Below are 15,054 nucleotides of genomic sequence, written 5' to 3'. Positions count from 1 at the left end.
AGGCAGCACAGCTTTGGGAAAGGGTCGGGAGATGATGGGGGCTTAAATTGGGCTTCTGCCAATCACGGCCTTTACCAGGGTTGGGCTTGTGTTCTTGACTGGGTCACTCTGAACCTCAGTTTCTTCTTCTGATACTGAGAATGATGGATACGCCTATCACTTAGGGCAGGATAAACAAATAATGACTATATGACTTCAGCCTCTTGCCTGGCACATAGAAAGCACACACATGTGAGTTTCCGCTGTGATCACACTGGCGGTTGCTTCCATTTTAATTACTATCATGATTGCTATCGATACTGCTGGTATGACTAATACTATTCACAGAGACGTGACCCCTTTGATCTTCAATTCTCTCAACTCTAAACTGATGGCAGCCATGCCCTGCTCTGACTGATGAATCAAACAGTGTGAAAAAACCATGTTCTTGGTGCTCAGTTTATCGCACATCTCCGCCTTTCTGGCAGGACTTCTAGGAGGAGGAAGTAAAGCCCACTTTGGTGTCACTAAAATTTCCAATCTCCCTACTGCACTGTTATGAGCCGTGTCCTAAGAGACTTCTCCCTACAGGAGGAAGCTCTGCAGTCTCGGGAGGTAGAAACCACAGCTTCCAGCTGTCTCTGAGCCCTGACACCCCCCCAACCTCAGCACAGACAGCCTCATTTGGTCCTTGGAACCATCCTGTGCCTCACACTGATGCCTCACAATTTACAGCAAGGCCTCAGATGATCAGAGAGGAGAAGCCACAGGCCCAAGGCAGCAAAACTTTGTTTTTGGCAGAACTCAGAAAGCCAGACGACCCTCTCCTGGTTCTGATACCATGTTCTCCAGTAGAGATGTAAGTGACATAGTTGTCATGGACTCAATGTATGTGTTCTTCTCCCCAGCTCCCCCAACTTCATATGCTGAAGTCCTAAGTCCCAGTGTGACAGTATTTGGAGGTGAGCTTTTGGGAGGTGATTAATTTCAAATGAGATCTTGGGAGGGGGCAGGGAACAATGAGATTCATATCCTTATAAGAAGAAAAATGGTCCAGAGCCCTACCTCTCTCTGCCATGGGAGGATACACAAAGGCATGCATCTGGGAATCATAAAGAGAGCCTTAGGCAGGCACCGAATTTGCCCACGCCTTGGGCTTCCCAGCCTCCAGACTGTGAGGAATAGAGGCCTGCTGTTTAAGTTGCCCAGTCTATGGCATTCTGTTACAGCAATCCAAGCAGACAAAACAATCACCATCGTATGAATATCTGCTCAGTCACTGTTGTGGGGTGGGGACGAAAAACGTGATGGTCTTGCCCACATTTCAGTCCTGAGACATGGACCTGGGACAGCTTTATAAGGAAGACTCCAATCACGGAGGGACCACCTGGATAAAGCTTATATTCTCTACTTCTGTGGATAGCCTGGAGGATATTGTTATCCCTACTCTGTGGATGAGGGAACCTGAAATCCAGAATTAGTGGTTGCGGTAGAATAATAATGACTCCCTACAAGAGAAGTCTACACACTAATCCCCCAAATTTGTAACTCTGTCATCAGGCATGGCAAAAGGGACTTTGAAGATGTGATTAAGTTAAGGACCCTGAGATGGACAGATTATTCAAGATTATTTGGGTAGTCCCAATGGAATCAAAAGAGTTCTTATAAGAGAGTGGCAGGAGGGCCAGATGAGGAGAATGTGATGGGACAATGGAAGAGGAATCAGTAAAGCCCATGTGATGATAGTAAACTGTTGGTTTCGAAGGCAGAGGAAGGGGCCAAGAGCCAAGGAATGCAGGAGGCCTCTAGAAGCTGAAAAATGCAAGGAAATGGATTCTCCCCTAGAGCCTCCAGAAGGAAGCAGCCCTACTGACACCTCGATCAGGCGAGACGGATTTTGAACTTGTGACTCCCCAGAACTGCAAGATGATAAACATGTGCTGTTTTAAGCCAGTACGTTTTTGGTAATTAGTTTATAACAAATCAGCTATCAGCAAGAAGAAAGAAATACAGTGATGGATTTAGTCTTCAAACTTAGAGGCACCAATGCCAAAGTCAGCATTCCTTCTACTCTGCTATGCTGCCCTGATGAATGAATGAATGGACAAACTGAGGTTCCTTTCAGTTACAGTTGCTGGGGAGAGAACAGTCCAAGAAACTACTCATACTCTTCTCTCGGTCCCTACAGCTCCAACAACTGTGTAGTGTATCCTTTGGTTTTGTTTTCGTTTTCTACTTACCTTGTTAAAAAGGAAGGAGGATTTCAGATGGCATGCATATACACATACTGCATATAAAAACTAGAGAAGAGTCAAGAGTGAGGAGAGAAGGGAGCAAAAGAAAAAGAGGAAGGAAAAGAAGAAAAAATAAAACAGATGATCCGTAAATAGATCTTGACGGAAAAAAAATTAGGTTAAAATTTTTAAACAAATAAGGAAATAGGTGAAATGAGTTGACAGAGAGGTGCCATATGGTTCTATGACTTTGCTGGAGCCAGGCAGAAGTGTGCCAAAATTTATTTTTGAGCTCCTGAGTGGCCAGAGAAAAGAAGGGAATATTATCAGATATTAGGTTCAGATTTAAAAAGAAACTGATTGCTTAGGAGAAATGATCTTTTCTTGACATGTCACCTTTAAGAAATGTCTCTCCCCGGGGTTTTGTGTGTGTTAACACTCACTCTCTACCCCTCCCATTAGATCCTGCCACCTGATCCTTGTGAGCGAGACAAGATTTTCAAGGATCCTCAATTTGTTGAATATCCCTGCAGCATATAACTCTGGATGAAATGTTCATGCTTCCTGAGACAGAAAACACTGGCCAGGGCATCAGCGAGGGTTCACTCACCAAATAACTGAATACTTCTGCATACCAGGACTACAGCTGAGGAAAAGGGCAAACACTACACATTTTACTTCTTTACAACAGCTCCCGAAGAGTCAAATTCAAAAGTATTGTCTGCATTCAATTTTACTGTGCAATGAACCATCACAAATATTAGCGGCTATAGACAACAGCTATTTATTTTTAGCTTAAGACTGTATGGGTCAGCAATTTGGGCTGGGCTCGACTGGGCAGGTGTCTGCTGTCAGCAAGGCAGTTTTGTCTGTAGGTTGGCTCTTGGCTGGGGCAAATGTGGAAACATGGTCTTGTGTCTCTCATCACCCAGAAGGCTAGCCTGGGCTTGTTCACACCCAGAAGTAAAAGGGTTCCTAGCACAGCAAGTGGGCAAGCACCAACACAGAAGTGTTTTTCAAGCCTCTGCTTGTGCTGTGTTTCCAAATGCCTCATTGGTCCAATCAAGTTTCATGCCATCTTGGTTCAAGGAGTGGAGAAACGAACTTCACTTTTGGAGGGGAAGATCTACAATTTCACAATGCAAGGATGTACATGTGCAGGGGAGAGGAAAGAATTGGTAGCCATTTTTACAGTCAACCACAGATATTAATTGTTGGCATCTGTGGATTTAATATCTGCCAACCAGGAACAAATACAGACGGTTCTTAATAACAAGGGATATTAATGAATCAGATCACTAATCATTCCTCCTGGATAATTTAATACAGTTTATTCAACACGAAGGCAGCAGGGTGGAAGACAGATAGCTTCCTAAAAGTCATTTGGTTCTAAAAATCTACTTTTACGTTCTATTGCCGTAAGAAAAAAAAAAAGTGTCTGTGTGTGTGTGTGTGTGTGTGTGTGTGTGTGTGTGTGTGTTCATCCACACGAGTGCCTGCATCCTGAACACGTACTATCTTTGGATTCTCTCTCCTACGTTGTTATTGTTCAAGTTTTGGCTTCAATGTCTGTCAGTTCTTTTCCTGAACCACCCCATACCACCCTGAATCTGCAATTGCTCCAGTGATATTCAGAGTATTAAAAAGAAATAAATAAATAAAATAAAAGGGAAGTTGCAGAAGGGCAGCACTTACCCCATACACAAGAAAATAGACTGAAAGGAAAGTATTGTCAAAGTGTTTTGCAAATGACATTTTCAGCAATATAAATTATGATTTATTTTCCCATGTAATCATCTTGATTGCAGACATCCTTTTGGAGAAATCACACTGCTGTTGGCTAGCTTTTTAAAGCCTCACAAGACAACTTTCAAACCTGATTAGTATGTAGGCTGGGAAATCAGATACATTATATTTAGCTTGAAGTGCAGAGCATCGTGGGTGCAAAGAAAGAAAGATAGGGGAGGGATTTAAAAAAAAAAAAAAAGAACATCTGTAAAGCTTTTCAGAGGGATCTGCACGGCATATGGCAGAGTAAGAGTTTGCTCAAGTTCTCTTTATGTAATTAACTGACTGTGTGTCACCTCCTCATCGTGGAGCTCCCACATCGCTCAGCTATGGGATGTGATGACTTTGTACCAGGGACAGGCTCATGCTTTTCTGTGATGACACTGAAGAGCTCAGCACTTCCATAGACAGGGTCTTCCCTGGGTTGAAGATCATAACTCCTAGCTTGCATGCTTTCACCTCCATTCAGGGGAGCAATCAGATTGTCAGTGGGTGCAGACGGCCCAAAGGAAGGCAAGCATTGACCAAGCGTAAGTGTCTGACAAAGAGCCATGCATGGAAACAGGCCTTTCCAATGGGAGTAAGTGACAGATCCGGCACGGTCAGCCAAGAGGGAGGCACGTGCAATGCCAAGGGCAGACATTTATGGAGTCCACGAGCTCAGGGTCAGCAAGTGCAGAATGGGTACCTGCATGAACCTGGGAGGTTAAGTGCCTCGCTTGCCTCCCTTAACCCTGGTATGCTCAGCATCAGGGGGTGCGGGAACAGACAAATTCCTGGAGTGTGAATGCAAATGGTAAGTAACAAAAACACTAGTTCATATAGTAACACACAATATTTTTGAATTCAGAGTAGATGCAGAATATGCATGGGTTTTTGAGATAAAGTGAGCTCTCAGAGGAGGAATTTTGCATGCAGTGTGGGAGCTAGAGGCAGCATTCCCCAGGCTCGCGAGGCTCTTATTTCCTTCTCCTGTACTCAAAAGGCACTCCACGATGAAACAGTTTGAGAAGCTAGAGATTTCCAGAGAGCTTGGATCAAACCCAGAGTTGAGCATCCAATTTGTTTGGATAACTCTATCTGAGCAAAGGGCGGGGAAAGGGATGCTTGTTGAGTACCCAGTATATGCCTCCACATGGCTAAAAACGAAGACTCCACTTGCCATTGCTTCATCATTATAGCAATCCTGAATATCAACCCATTGTGTTAGGTTGGTGCAAAAGTCATTGCGCTTTTCCCTATTACTTTTAATGGGAAATTAGATAGAGACGTTGAGGCACAGAGAAGATAATGAGTTGCATCATCAAGTTGCTCAAGAGACCAACCGTTTCCAATTCACTTCCACTGCTGGTAACTGAAGATCATGAGCCACAGAACCAACGCTGCATTCTGCTCTGCAGGCAAAATCAGTTGCTCGGCTCACAGGTGAAGGCCGTGTCTGCCTATAATAAAACCTCTGACTCCCTGTAAGGTGCTCTACCTAAACATCCTTTCTTTGCAGTTTATATCTTCTTCAATTTCCCCCTTTCTTTTATATTAAACTTTCTACCTTTGAAAAAGTCTCTACCAAGATCTGTTTTTTGTTTGTTTGTTTGTTACTTAAAAAAAAAAAAAAAAAGTGGCTTTGATAGGTAACATTCTAAATTGGCCTCCCAGATTCCCGGTCCATGGTGTATGCATGACTTCTTCCAGTTATTCAGTCAATTCCTACGCTAGGTACTATCATGAACGGATTTTGCCAATGTTAATTAACACTCCACCTCAGTTGCCCTTAAGATAAAGAAACTATCCTCATCACGTGAGCCCTTGAAATCCAGACCTAGACATCAGAGTCAAGGAAAGTCGGAGAGATTCAAAGCAGGAAGGGACTCCATGCACAAGACAGTCTCTGTTGCTGGCTTTGAGATGCAGGGGGCCAAAAGTCAAGGAATGTGGGTGGCCTCTGGGAGCTGAGGGCAGCCACCAGCAGAAGTCACTAGGAAACAGGGGCCCTAGTCTTACAACTGCAAGGATCTGAATCCTGCCAGCACCCTGAATGAGCCTGGCAGTGGATGCTTCTTCCACAGAGCCTGCAAGAAGGGACGTACCTCCAGCTGACACCTTGATTTTGTCACCACAAGACCCTAGGCTTCTGATCTAGAGAATTGTAGCTAATAAACAGATGTGAATGTGAACTGCTAAGTGTGTGGTCATTTGTTACACAGCAATAGCAAAAAAAAAAAAAAAAAAAAAAAAAAAAATCTGCAGCATGCAACAATCCCAGCTTTCCAATAAAATTTTCTTCTGCTTATTTCTTTGGCATCCACAATGACCGTGCCTTCAGAGTATAAAACTCATAACACAAAAACTCAATCACCATAGCTGCATTTTTCTTTATTAATTGCTTAAGAACTGGTTTCAAAATGATATGTATCACTAACATTACTATTTTAACATTATTATTATTACTATTATTGTTAGACAGAGTTTCACTCTTGTTGCCTAGACTGGAGTGCAATGGTGTAATCTTGGCTCACAGCCTCCACCTCCCAGGTTCAAGGGATTCTCCTGCCTCAGCCTCCCAAGTTGGGATGACAGGCATGCGCCGCCACACCCGGCTAATTTTGTATTTTTAGTAGAGACGGGGTTTCTCCATGTTGGCCAGGCTGGTCTCGAATTCCTGACCTCAGGTGATCCACCTACCTCGGCCTCCCAAACTGCTGGGATTACCACACCGGGCCACTAATGTTATTTTTGATGGTAATAATATTCTATTCTAACAAATGAATCCAGACCAGCAGCTAGTGTAATTGTTTTTCTCTGCTATGTCTTACTCAAAGACAAGAAAGATTTCAGATCCAAACAGATTTCAGAATCTATTCTACAAAATGTACCTGTTTCAGTAGTACTGACTTATCCTAAGCTACTAGCTGGAGAAAACTGCTACTATGCATATTTTTTGTATAAAATATTTTCTAATATAATCTCCTGAACTGCAGAGATGCGAGGAAAAAAAAATGGCCTTATAAATTTCTCCTTACAACCAAAAGTACACTAAAAAAGACAACAGCCTTTCAATGTCACTAATTTCTCTGAAGCAATGTAACAGCAAACTCCAGAGACCTTGGCTAGTTCAGAAAAAATAGAAAAACATAGATTCAGGAGAAGCTGGGGAGCTAGGCTTTCTGCAACAGATTGTAAGCCAAGTCATAAATTGAGGTAAAGGATGAGATAAAGAGGGGAGAAGGAGGGTGGAGCCTGTTGTTTTGTGCCTGTTCACTTGAGGTGTGCAAGATGAATGGGCTGAGAATTGTCCTGTCCATTTCTGCAATACATTCACACTATTAAAGTCATTAGTTAGAACTTTCTACCACGAAGCTACTGTGAGAAGGGTGTTTCCCTTGAGGAGGAGGATTAAAAAGAAAAAGAAAAGAAAATCCTCCTGGAATACACAAAACTATTTGCACAGGAAAAATGAAGCCAGTGGCCATCTGCTAATAATGCTGCTTTAAAAGCATACGCACTTAGAGCCTCTGCTTTCCAACATGTTTAATAAAGAAAGCATATTAACAAGGTGATACAGGCAATGCTTGGGAGGAAAGGGAAAAAGTTCATTAATCTCATAAATCCATTGGCTGGAGAGCATCTCTTTCTCCCCGTCTCATGCTAGAATTTGATCTACTTGCTTCTCGACACTCAGTCTACAGGCATGTCTTAGTCTATATCCAGCCCTGGCTCTGGCCTCCATGATCTCTTGCCTGAACTATTCTGGGAGCCCACCTGCTGCCAGTCCTGACCCTCACAAATCCATCATTCTTCACTGAAGCCAGAAGGTTCTTTCTTTCTTTTTTTTTTTTTTTATTTTTTTATTTTTTGAGATGGAGTCTCGCTCTGTCACCCAGGCTAGAGTGCAGTATCGCGATCTTGGCTCACTGCAAGCTCCGCCTCCCGGGTTTACACCATTCTCCTGCCTCAGCCTCCCGAGTAGCTGGGACTACAGGCACCCGCCACCTCTCCCGGCTAGTTTTTCATATTTTTTAGTAGAGATGGGGTTTCACCATGTTAGCCAGGATGGTCTCGATCTCCTGACCTCATGATCCGCCCGTCTCGGCCTCCCAAAGTACTAGGATTACAGGCTTGAGCCGCTGCACCCGGCCTAGAAGGTTCTTTCTAAAATGCATGCACGGTCCTCTTATTATGTGAGATACCATAGCATTCATAAACTCTCCCAGTGCTTTCTGTGACTGCCAGGATAAGACCTAGAATCTTGCTGTAACTACTGAAGCACCTGGGGACTTCAGCTCTATCTCCAAGCTCACTCTTTCCCACCACTGTCCCTCTCCCAAGCTAGGCTCCAAGCCAGACGGAACTACATGTCCTTCCATGTAGAGGCCAGATCTCGTGTGGATGCCATGGATATGATCATGAGCAACAAAGTCCTTGTAGTCAGGGAGATGACAGCCTGGAACAGCCAGCAGAGAAGTAAACAGATAACCACAAGATGATCATGGTTGTAGGAGGTATTATGCAAACAAAGGAGGATGCAAGGTACCCCACTCAGACTGTAAGTTGTAGAGAGAAGGGGTCTAGGGTTCAGGCAAGTCTTCTAGAAGAGCCACTTGGTTTGGTGAACGAAAAGGCACACTCTAGGCAGAAGAATGTGACAACACGAAGGCTAGGCCTTTCCAAGCTTGATCAAAGCCAAGACTGGGAAGGAGTGACACTGGCAGAGGTCAGCTAAGTGAATTGGAGGCTGGAATCAGGGAGACCTATGAGAACCACCACAACAGCTAGGTGCGAGCAGGCAAGCTCATGAGTCAGCATAACAGCAATCTCCAATGCCTAGGAGGCCAGGCCATTTCTACAATGAGTGAAGCAGGTCTGATGGGTACTATGGCAAACCAGAGGGCACATGCCCCAGCTAAAGAGGGGCAGCCACTGCTCAAGTCCAGCCAACTGTAGCCAAATGCAAAATGCAGGCAAAGGATGCCAGCTCTGCTTTGTAGAGATAAGCAAAAAATCCCAATATTGGTGGGATATCTCCCAAGTTTTAAATGTTCACAGCTAACTTATTTCATTAAAACAAAACAAAACAAAACAAACTTCAGCAGGCCAAACCAAAGACATCTGCAAGCCACCAATTTGCAACTTACAGGATACGACTGGGAAATGAGGATGGAGACTCCAGGCACTAGAAAATTTTCTTGCTTCTTATGCAGGGATCGGAAGGGCAAAAACACCGAAAATGAAGCTGACCCCCAGGAAGGCGGTGGCAGCAGCAGCCAGGGCCGAAGCTGCCCAGGAGTGAAAGGAAACCTCTCTGAAGGCCAAGAATGAGCACAGGCCTTCAGAATCACAGCCCCACATCTGCAAGCTAAGTTAGTCAACAAATATTCACTGAGGGCAGACTATGCGCCTGGCACTGTTCCAGGCTCTGAAAAAGCAGAAGTGTACAAATCAAACAAAATTCCTGCTCTACACTTTGGGAGGCCAAGGTGGGCCGATCACCTGAGGTCAGGTGTTCGAGAGCAGCCTGGCCATCATGGTGAAACCCCGTCTCTACTAAAAATACAAAAATTAGCTGGGTGTGGTGGTGGGTGACTGTAATCCCAGCTACGCGGGAGGCTGAGGTAGGAGAATTGTTGGAACCCGGGAGGTGGAGGTTGCAGTCAGCTGACGTCGCACCACTGCACTCCAGCCTGGGTGATACAGTGAGACTCCCATCTCCAACAACAACAACAAAAAATCCCTTCCCTAGAGGAATGTACTTATGTGTCCCTTTTCTGGAGAAAATGAAAAATAGGACAGTTTTCAGTGGTTTTTAGCAAAGTCTCTGATAGAGGGTCATGCTCTTCAGCTGTAGTGCCACTCCTTTCTTGGAAACACAAAGACAACAAAAAACGTGGAAGTGAAACGGGCCTCATGGGCCCAGGGCTCCCACATTCCAGAAATGAAGAGAATGGGGTTTTCCTGCTTGTTTTTGGCTGTATCCCCAACACCTAGAACGGTGCCTGCACGTGCTGACATCTGCTGAATGAATGTGACAATTGAGGGCTAAGAGGTATTCCCAAGAGCCCAGGGGGGAGAAAAATATCACTAAAGTTGGTATTGGTTTTTCCCACATGAAAAGCATTTCCCTTTTGCTTCCAAATCTCTGTGTGACGGTAGATAGGTAGAAGCAGGTCTCAAGGTAAATAATAATAATCATGATAATTGGTCTTTCCCTGTGTTAGCAAGCTTGGGTATTCAGAAACAAGCAGAGGCAAAATCTAATAGCCCACTACAAACAGGAAGTCGAAATACAGCAATGTGGCAGCAAACTATCACAAGGACAAAAAACCAAACACCGCATGTTCTCACTCATAGGTGAGAACTGAACAATGAAAACACCTGGACACAGGAAGGGGAACATCACACACCGGGGCCTGTCGTAGGTTGGGGGCACAGGGGAGGGATAGCATTAGGAGATATGCCTAATGCAAATGACGAGTTAATGGGCACAGCACACCAACATGGCACATGTATACATATGTAACAAACTTGCACGTTGTGCATATGTACCCTAAAACTTAAAGTATAAGAAAAAAAAGAAAGAAAGAAAGAAAAAAGAAATGGAGCAATGTGGACTTCTGACAATCCTCCTTCCACATTTTCATCTCTGCTTCTCACTTAGAACAATCCTTTCTTCTTTTTATTTTATTGCAATGTGTTTCAAAATAAGTTTGCCGGCTGGGGGCGGTGGCTCACGCCTTAATCCCAGCACTTTGGGAGGCCGAGGCGGGTGAATCAGCTGAGGTCAGGAGTTCGAGACCAGCCTGGCCAACATGGCGAAACCCCATCTCTACTGAAAATACAAAGATTACCTGGGCATGGTGGTGGGCACCTGTAATCCCGAGTTACTTGGGAGGCTGAGGGTGTGAGAATTGCTTGAACCTGGGGGCGGGGGTAAGCTGCAGTGAGCCGAGATCGTGCCACTTCACTCCAGCCTGGGCGAAAAGAGCAAAACTCCATCCCAAAAAACAAAAATAAAATAAATAAAAGATGTGTTTGCCAGTTCCAGGGAAAACAAATACAAAACAGCGTTGTGCAAAATCACAGACTGCTGCATTTGGTTGAACTCTGTCCTAAACACAGACAGCAGTCGTGGTGGGCGCGGCAACTCACCACACGTCAGTGCAGCTGCGATTGATTTCAGGTCCCATTTCCATTGTAGATACTTTATAATTGTACTCTAATTGTAGTTCAGATGGCACTCAAGATAAATGAATCATCTCAGATATAGGAACAGGGTGCTCCATCATACAAAATCCCTGACCGTTCCCCGTGCTCTGACCCCACAAGAACTCTGTTCCTCACGGTCCCGGTTGGTAATAAAATCCCCTTTGAACCAGATCCTGACAGCCAGCAAGCCAAGCGCTCCCAATCGCTGACTGCCTCCATGCCTCTGTGTTGGATTTTCTTTCTTTCTTTCTTTTTTCAAAGGAGGAGGGAAAGTACCCTGTTTATTTCCAAATTCCCTTGCATCTGATGCAGGATAGGCTGGCATTTGCTGTTAAAGCAGAAAATTATAAGGAGGGCCTAATTGACCCTCCTGTGTCTTTGAAAAAGCCTGTCTGTGGTCTCTAATTGACCCTCTAGGTACCTATGGAACAATGAATGAATCTTCAGGAAATAATGGAGGGCGATGATTAATAGCCTAGGCCTTGCTGGACCTCTGTCTCTCGCAGTTCTTCTCCCTGTTACTTCCCTTCCTCCCCTCCACGACACTCGATTCCCTGCATTTCATAAGCAGCGATTTATTATTATCACAGAATAACAAATACCCTGTAGTAGACACTTTTAAGAATCAGAGCCATCATGATTCTGTAGAGATTGTGGTAACATTTATTTAACCTGGCATTCTCATTTTTCTTCTTGGCATGGCTCAGAAGAGTCCTCCTCTGGCATTTGTGGGCAAAGTCAAACAAGAGGCTTCTTGGGAGCTCCTTGTAAAATCGTTCCAAATGGGAAGTCGTTCCGAATTGCAGGGGGTTTTTGCTTCCGGTTCAAAGAGCAAATATTGCCCCTTTTGCCTTGCTCATAAGAGGACCAAAGCCCTTCAGAGGTACAGTAACAACAACAATAATAATACCAGCAGTAAAAATAAGTGGCACTCCTTTAGTGGAGAATGTGGCACAGGCCTGTACATATTATCTTGAGGAATACTCACAGAAGCCCTGAGACATCGATGTTGCTGCTGTCCCCATTATTCAGATGAATACACTGAGGTGAAAAGAGAATAAGTAATTAATCTAAAGCCACAAAGTCCAAAGCTGAAGCTCTGCATGCTATATACACTGCCTTCCAAGTATTCAACAAGAACTGTGCCAAATGCACAGTATTGAGGATAAGTTTTGGGAAATGTGAGTATTAGAATAAAAGAGAGTACCTTTCCCTACCTTTTTTTGGTTGAAAATGCTTTCTTTCCCCAGACAGTATAGGAGAATACATTTAAATTTAGAAATATACATATGCCTCCAATGAGGATTATGAGAAACTAGAATTTTGTTTTTACAAAATCATAGCATTAACTATACTTACAATTAAAAACAACAAAGAGAGAAACAGAAAGTGAGAAAGCAGGCAAGAAAGAAAGAAAGAAAGAAAGAAAGAAAGAAAGAAAGAAAGAAAGAAAGAAAGAAAGGAAGAAAGAAAGGAAGAAAGGAAGAAAGGAAGAAAGGAAGAAAGGAAGAAAGGAAGAAAGGAAGAAAGGAAGAAAGGAAGAAAGGAAGAAAGGAAGAAAGGAAGAAAGGAAGAAAGGAAGAAAGGAAGAAAGGAAGAAAGGAAGAAAGGAAGAAAGGAAGAAAGGAAGAAAGGAAGAAAGGAAGAAAGGAAGAAAGAAAGAGAGAGACAAGGAGAGAAAGACCGAGGGAGAGAAAGAGAAAAAAAAATCCCTCCTTCCAAACCCACCCTGGCCTCTGCCGATGTCTCCACATTCCTCGGGACCTTAAATGGCAAGAGAGCCACAAGTTGTCTGCCAGGCCCTGCTGGTTTTTCCAGGCCCCTTTTCTTCTTAGTCAGTGCTTTGTGGGAGAACAGGCTGCCTATGCAGCAAAATTAATGCTTGGGTAAGGCTTACAGTCTGTGAAAGGAATGGATTGTCTCCAGCACCAGGTCCCACCTCTGTCGTCAGAAAGCACTGGGCCACCATTCAGAGTCAGGGGCTCCGGGGGGCAGTGGGCTTCTGAGAGACAGGTGCAGCCCACGTGACTCAGAAATAGAGAAGAAGGGAGCTGAGGAACCAAATCTATGTGTCCTAAACGGAAGGCTGCCTTGGGCACCTCTACGATCCTATTCAACCGTAGCATTTTAAAAGCCAAACGAGACTGTCCCGGGGATTTTTTTTTGCCCAAAGGCACATATATATTTGTGTGTACATGTGTGTGTACACATATTTATTTGCATGGGTATGTATCATACAATACATACATATATCAAGCTCTTTACCTGTATCTATTACTGTGTATGTATGTGTAAATATGTATCTATATCTATCACTTCTACCAACCCATCAGCCAGAATTGTTTTCATACCCTGGGTTTTACTGTATGGAGCTTAAAACCCATTTATACCTGAGGTTGCAATTTTTTGAATTTTCGCAATCAGACCTTGGTGATGGCTTTGAGCAGTAGGATATAAGTAATTCCCACATACTTAGAGTTCCAATAACGGAACACTAGGCATATGATTAAGGGACTTATACCACTGACAGTGAAAATCTTGACAGTTCTTCCCTTCCCTTTTCATCACGTCCATGTTCATCTGGCTGCCAAATCCTCCCCATCCCTGCTCTCCTGCTACTGCCTCAGGGCAGGCCACCTTCAGCACTTTTCTGCATGGTAGCAAGAAACTGATAAGTGGGAAGGGGTGCCACACGGTTTAGCCTGTTACCCACTGTACCAACTTGTATTGCACTCAAAAGATTCATGGAAAAACTCAGATTTGTTGCCTCCCTGCTTGACGGCCTGTTGGACAGCCTCAGAAAAACACTTCCACTCCTCAGCAGAGCATCGGAGCCCTCCACTGTGTCACTACACTCGACCTTTCCACACTTTTCTCTCTGCACCAAGCTAAGGAAGTTTGCTCTCTTAAACTTCCATGTTCCAACCTCAGCCACGCTCTCCGGGCAGCCACACTCCCCTTTGCCAGCTGTCACCACCAATACTGCCACCAGAGGGGTCTGCAGGACCTGCAGGGCCACACTCACTGGCACCTCGGTGACTTCACTTGCTCTGGTCACCCTGCTGTCTCTCCCAGGCCTTCTCCCTCCCACACCTTCTAGGGAAAGGCTCTCTATCAGGGTCAAGTTTGAGTCATGTTTATCGGCCACAGGCATCCCTCCTTCTGTTAGGGTGTATACTGCTCACTAATTATTGCCTAAAACCTGCTGCCTTGTCGGCCTTCTTTACAGGGCTCTAGTGGATTCCCAGAGATAGTAGACAGCTCACGGGTAAGCACTGTTCAAATGCAACCAATCCAGAACCAAACCCTCACCACTGGCTTTATTGGGCTCTCAGGCCACACCCACCTGCCCTAATCACCCCACGGCCATGGGTCAGACAGCTAAAGAAAACCCCTATGTCCCAGAGCCCATGGAAATGACCCAAGCCAGCCAATCCTAAGCCTGCTTACCCTGCCTGGCCCCTTCTTTCCTGTGAAAACCACAATCAAAACATTAAAAAAAAAATTAACTTCCAGGGTACATGTGCAGGATGTGCAGGTATGTTACATAGGTAAACCTGTGCCGTGGTGGTTCACTGCACCTATCAACCCATTACCTAGGTATTAAGCCCAGCATCCATCAGCTATTCTTTCTGATGCTCTCCCTCCCCACACCCCACTCCCGACAAGCCCCAGTGTGTGTCCATGTGTTCTCATTGTTCAGCTCCCAGTCACAAGTGAGACCACGCGGTATTTGGTTTTCTGTTCCTACGTTAGTTTGCTGAGGATAATGGCTTCCAGCTCAAAACTGTTAACAGTTCTCTCTCTCCCTCTGCCTCCTGCCCGACCCTGGGGCTTTCCCAGGTAACTCGCT

At 44.6% G+C, this 15,054-nt stretch overlaps 1 protein-coding gene across 16 annotated transcripts in view; it reads right to left on the bottom strand.

The window, feature by feature from the left end:
* LOC105491228 (WW domain containing oxidoreductase) overlaps positions 1–15,054 on the bottom strand; it is a 1,122,875-nt gene that overhangs the window by 645,862 nt on the left and 461,959 nt on the right. For 7 of the 16 annotated variants that reach the window (XR_011616119.1, XR_011616113.1, XR_011616116.1 and 4 more), the window contains one exon: positions 5,606–12,242. The exons of 8 other annotated variants lie outside the window; for them this stretch is intronic. Coding sequence is in view for 1 of the 8 variants with exons in the window: in XM_011757427.2 (XP_011755729.2) it covers positions 12,186–12,242 (57 nt within the window). In the remaining 7 variants the exon portion in view is untranslated. Of the gene's footprint in view, positions 1–3,238; positions 12,243–15,054 lie in introns of those variants that run through there. One more of the 16 variants, XM_011757427.2, reaches the window with a different exon arrangement.

This window comes from Macaca nemestrina, chromosome 18, assembly GCF_043159975.1.
Source record: "Macaca nemestrina isolate mMacNem1 chromosome 18, mMacNem.hap1, whole genome shotgun sequence".
Taxonomy (NCBI): Eukaryota; Metazoa; Chordata; class Mammalia; order Primates; family Cercopithecidae; genus Macaca; species Macaca nemestrina.
This window is presented reverse-complemented; position numbering and strand designations above follow the sequence as displayed.